Source organism: Plectropomus leopardus, unplaced genomic scaffold (assembly GCF_008729295.1).
Source record: "Plectropomus leopardus isolate mb unplaced genomic scaffold, YSFRI_Pleo_2.0 unplaced_scaffold3914, whole genome shotgun sequence".
In the NCBI taxonomy this organism is placed as follows: Eukaryota; Metazoa; Chordata; class Actinopteri; order Perciformes; family Serranidae; genus Plectropomus; species Plectropomus leopardus.
The window spans coordinates 1-3,692 of record NW_024642839.1 but is presented as its reverse complement, the minus strand read 5'-3'; the positions used below and the strand labels follow the sequence as shown (position 1 = coordinate 3,692).

At 46.7% G+C, this 3,692-nt stretch overlaps 1 protein-coding gene across 1 annotated transcript; it reads right to left on the bottom strand.

Annotated features, from left to right (window-relative positions):
- Positions 1 to 6: 6 nt before the first annotated feature.
- Positions 7 to 3,596, bottom strand: LOC121938981 (sodium channel protein type 4 subunit alpha B-like). The gene is made up of 6 exons (XM_042482135.1): positions 3,245 to 3,596; positions 2,777 to 2,936; positions 2,435 to 2,610; positions 1,587 to 1,638; positions 517 to 671; positions 7 to 350 (listed from the first exon to the last, which is right to left on the bottom strand). The coding sequence occupies exons 1-6, from the start codon at positions 3,593 to 3,595 to the stop codon at positions 129 to 131; spliced, it is 1,116 nt and encodes a 371-aa protein (XP_042338069.1). The 5' UTR covers position 3,596; the 3' UTR covers positions 7 to 128.
- Positions 3,597 to 3,692: the final 96 nt, after the last annotated feature.

Genomic DNA, 3,692 nt, shown 5'->3' with positions numbered 1-3,692 from the left:
GGTTCCGTGTTTAACATGTTGGTTCCGTGTTTAACATGTTGGTTCAGGGTTTTAGCGTGTTGGTTCTGTGTTTTGGCGTGTTGGTTTCAGTGTTCTGGCCTGTTGGTTCTGTGTTTTGAGATGTTGGTTCAGTGTTTTAGCGTGTTGGTTCTGTTTTTTGGCGTGTTGGTTCTCACGTGCAGGACGAGGAAGTCAAGCCAGCACCAGGCGTCGGTGAAGTATTTCTTGAGTCCAAAGGCAATGATCTTGAGAATCACCTCCATGAGGAGGATGAAGGTGAACACCTGATCCGCCGTCTCCAGAACCGTTTTTAGAACTGTATGCTGCTGCAAGTGGACGTCCTCAAACGCCTGTTGACAGTCAGAGCCGTGTTAGTCAGCTCCCTCTACAGGTAGACCCTCAGTGTTCATACGTGTTGTATGTTAGTGAAGGCGTTTGGATGCGTGTTGTATGTTAGTGAAGGCGTTTGGATGCGTGTTGTATGTTAGTGAAGGCGTTTGGATGCGTGTTGTTCACCAGAGCAGTGCTGCTTGCAACGATGATGACGATGATGAAGGCATCAAAGCCTCTGTGTTGTACGAGGGAGCAGCATGTTCTCCTGAAGTTAGACCAGACCCTCCCTCCACCCCGAGACATGTCTTTGTCCAGGAACGGACAGCAGCGGTAACACTCTGAAACACAGAGAGAGAGGCCAGTACTGTTATTGATCAGAGAGCGATCAATACTGTTACTGATCAGAGAGAGATCAGTACTGTTACTGATCAGAGAGAGATCAATACTGTTACTGATCAGAGATCAGGACAGTTATTGATCAGAGAAATCAATACTGTTACTGATCAGAGAGTGATCAGTACTGTTATTGATCAGAGATCAGGACAGTTATTGATCAGAGAGAAATCAGTACTGTTACTGATCAGAGAGAGATCAATACTGTTAGTATGGATTTTTATGATTACGTGCCTTCCATATGTAGTTTAGAACTATGTCTAACTCAAGTAAATACCTCCCTATATACGGTGATGTCTAAAGACATGTTTGACCGCGGATATTTCTTTGTCCTGTGTCCGTCAGTCTGCGTTTAGTCGTGTGTCTGTCTGGGCTGACCCGAGCGCTCGTCTTTGTTGTATTTGTCCTCATTTGTCATCTTCATTGTACTTGTCTTTGTTGCAGTTCGTCATCGTCTAAGTTAATTTTTGTGCTCATCTTCATTTATATTGTACTGGTTTATTGTACTCATGTACAGTGTAACTGTAGTATAATTGTTTACTTATATGTTTACTTTTATTAAACATTTCCTGTCTGAAGCTTCAAGCAATGTGTCGGCCGTTCAGAATTCACCACAGAAAACTCTTACTATCGAATACTGTTATTGATCAGAGAGCGATCAGGATTGTTATTGATCAGAGAGTGATCAGGATTGTTATTGATCAGAAAGATCAATACTGTTATTAATCAGAGAGATCGATCAGAGAGAGACCAATACTGTTAGTGATCAGAGAGTAACCAGGACTTTTATTGATCAGAGAGATTGATCAGAACTGTTATTGATCAGTCATTGGCTGCTGCTCTTCATCACTGTCACTCACTGTCGTTGCAGCAGTCCTCAGGAATGTGTCCTTCATCGTCTTCATCGTGTTTCTGAACACAGACAGAGTTTATCATCGTCATCATGTTCCCGTTAAGACGTGAACCTTCACGTCAGTTCAAACATCGATGAGACATCAATACAAACTGAACAGAAAACAAAACAACATTGAGATTTCATGCATGTCTCATTAAACTAATGTCCTCCCTTCATCTTTTTTCAGCATTAACTTTATGAATCCAAGTTTCTGGTTTTTTAACGCGCCCTCTGTGTCTCTGCTGTACGTCCATGAACCGGTGCCATCAGTGGTGCTCGAGACAACTAAACGTTATTTGATCTTCTGTTTCTATTTTCCACATCTGGGTATCCAGAATGCCCTGCATGCATCCAAAACAACTCTTTATTTCCGTCTCACATTGCAAACCAGCTGAGTGTCGACCGGAGAAAAGAGTGCACACAGAGGATGTTACCACCACAAATCCTACAGTGTATCGGTATTGGTATTGATTCACTCAGATATTCGGGCAGGATTTACGGACCCACCGAGGCTGCAACTGAGCCATATCGGAGAGCACCGGGGTCTCCAGAACCAGAGCTGCCGAGAACAAACAGCGACTACAAGCGTCCTCTGATGCCAACAGAAACAGGATGAATTTGAGCGTGGATAGTTTTTGTTGGAGGCTGTTGCAGAGAGTCGGTACGTGTTACTGTGAGAGAGCTTTGCTCCTTACATGGATGGAGGTGTGACAGAGACACGATTTAACCCCGGACACCTGATGAACAACCCTGCTGAGGACGCCACAGTTCAGTCTGAGCTGAAATGCTGCAGAAGTAAAGAACACAGATTACTTTTTTCTCTTTGTCTTTTTCCCTCTCAGGCACCTTCACGTCACTGGCAGCGGAGACCCAGCAGGAGTCGCTGTTCTGGTCACTACTGAGGGCGGTGACCTCTGACTCTGGCTGCTCGGATGTCACAGCGGTCATGGCGAGCAGCTCCTTCCTGTTTTCTTGGTCACTGCTGACCGCTGATTATGAAAGAAATCAGTCAAAAACCAGCTGCTGAACCTGAGGATTACCAAGAACTGAACAACACTGAACCAACAATCAGACAACGGATCAACTTTACCAATGTCACAAAAGTTCAGAAAGTCAGTAATGAAGTCTGCGGTCTGGTTCAAGGTCTGGTCCTACCTTTGTGGTCTGGGTCCATCTGGGTCTTCTTTCCCAGCAAAGTCCTCACAGCCCTCTGGATCCTGTTTATGGAGATCTGCATGCTGATTTTCTTTTTTTCCTCTGTCAGGCAGTAGCTGCTGAGGGGGCTCAGCAACAAGACCAGGAACAGGTTTAGCATCTGAGACAAGACCAGGAACACATTCAGGGGTTAAAAACAGACCAGGAACAGGTTCAGGAGCTGGAACAATACCAGGAACACATTCAGGGTTTAAATCAGACCAATCAGGGATAGGGGCCAGGAACAGATTCAGATCCCACAAAAACGGTCCTTAAATCCAGTAACTCAGTCAAGACATTGCATTTAGACCAGGTTCAGGACCTGTGTCTATACCTGCAGACCTGGAACTGTCTGTATCTGCAGACCTGGATCTGTTTGTCGCTGGACTGAGGGGTCAGTGCTGTACAGGATCAAGGCTCAGGACTCACCAGCAGATTTCCAAGGACCAGGAGCACCATGAAAAAGATGAGGCACAGGGGCTGGCCTGAGACCTGCATGCAGTCCCACAAGGTCTCGACGCTTTCCCCAGTCAGCGCCCTGAAGACCACCAGGAAGGCGTGGAAGAAGTCATTCATGTGCCAGCGGGGGAGCTGGCAGTCCATCGAGATGCGACAGACGTGATCTTTGTAGTCTGTCCCAAACAGCTGCATGCCAACCACGCTGAAGAAGAAGGTCAGGACCAGCAGGAGGATAGTCGGTTCCCTCAGAGCCCTCACCGACGTCGAAACCATCCTCAACCAGACGTGTAAGGACGGCCACCACCTGGCCAACCGAAACATCCGCAGCTGCACAGGAGACAGGTGGACAGGCAGGTGAGGGGACAGGTGGACAGACAGGTGGACAGGCAGGTGAGGAGACAGGTGGACAGACAGGTGG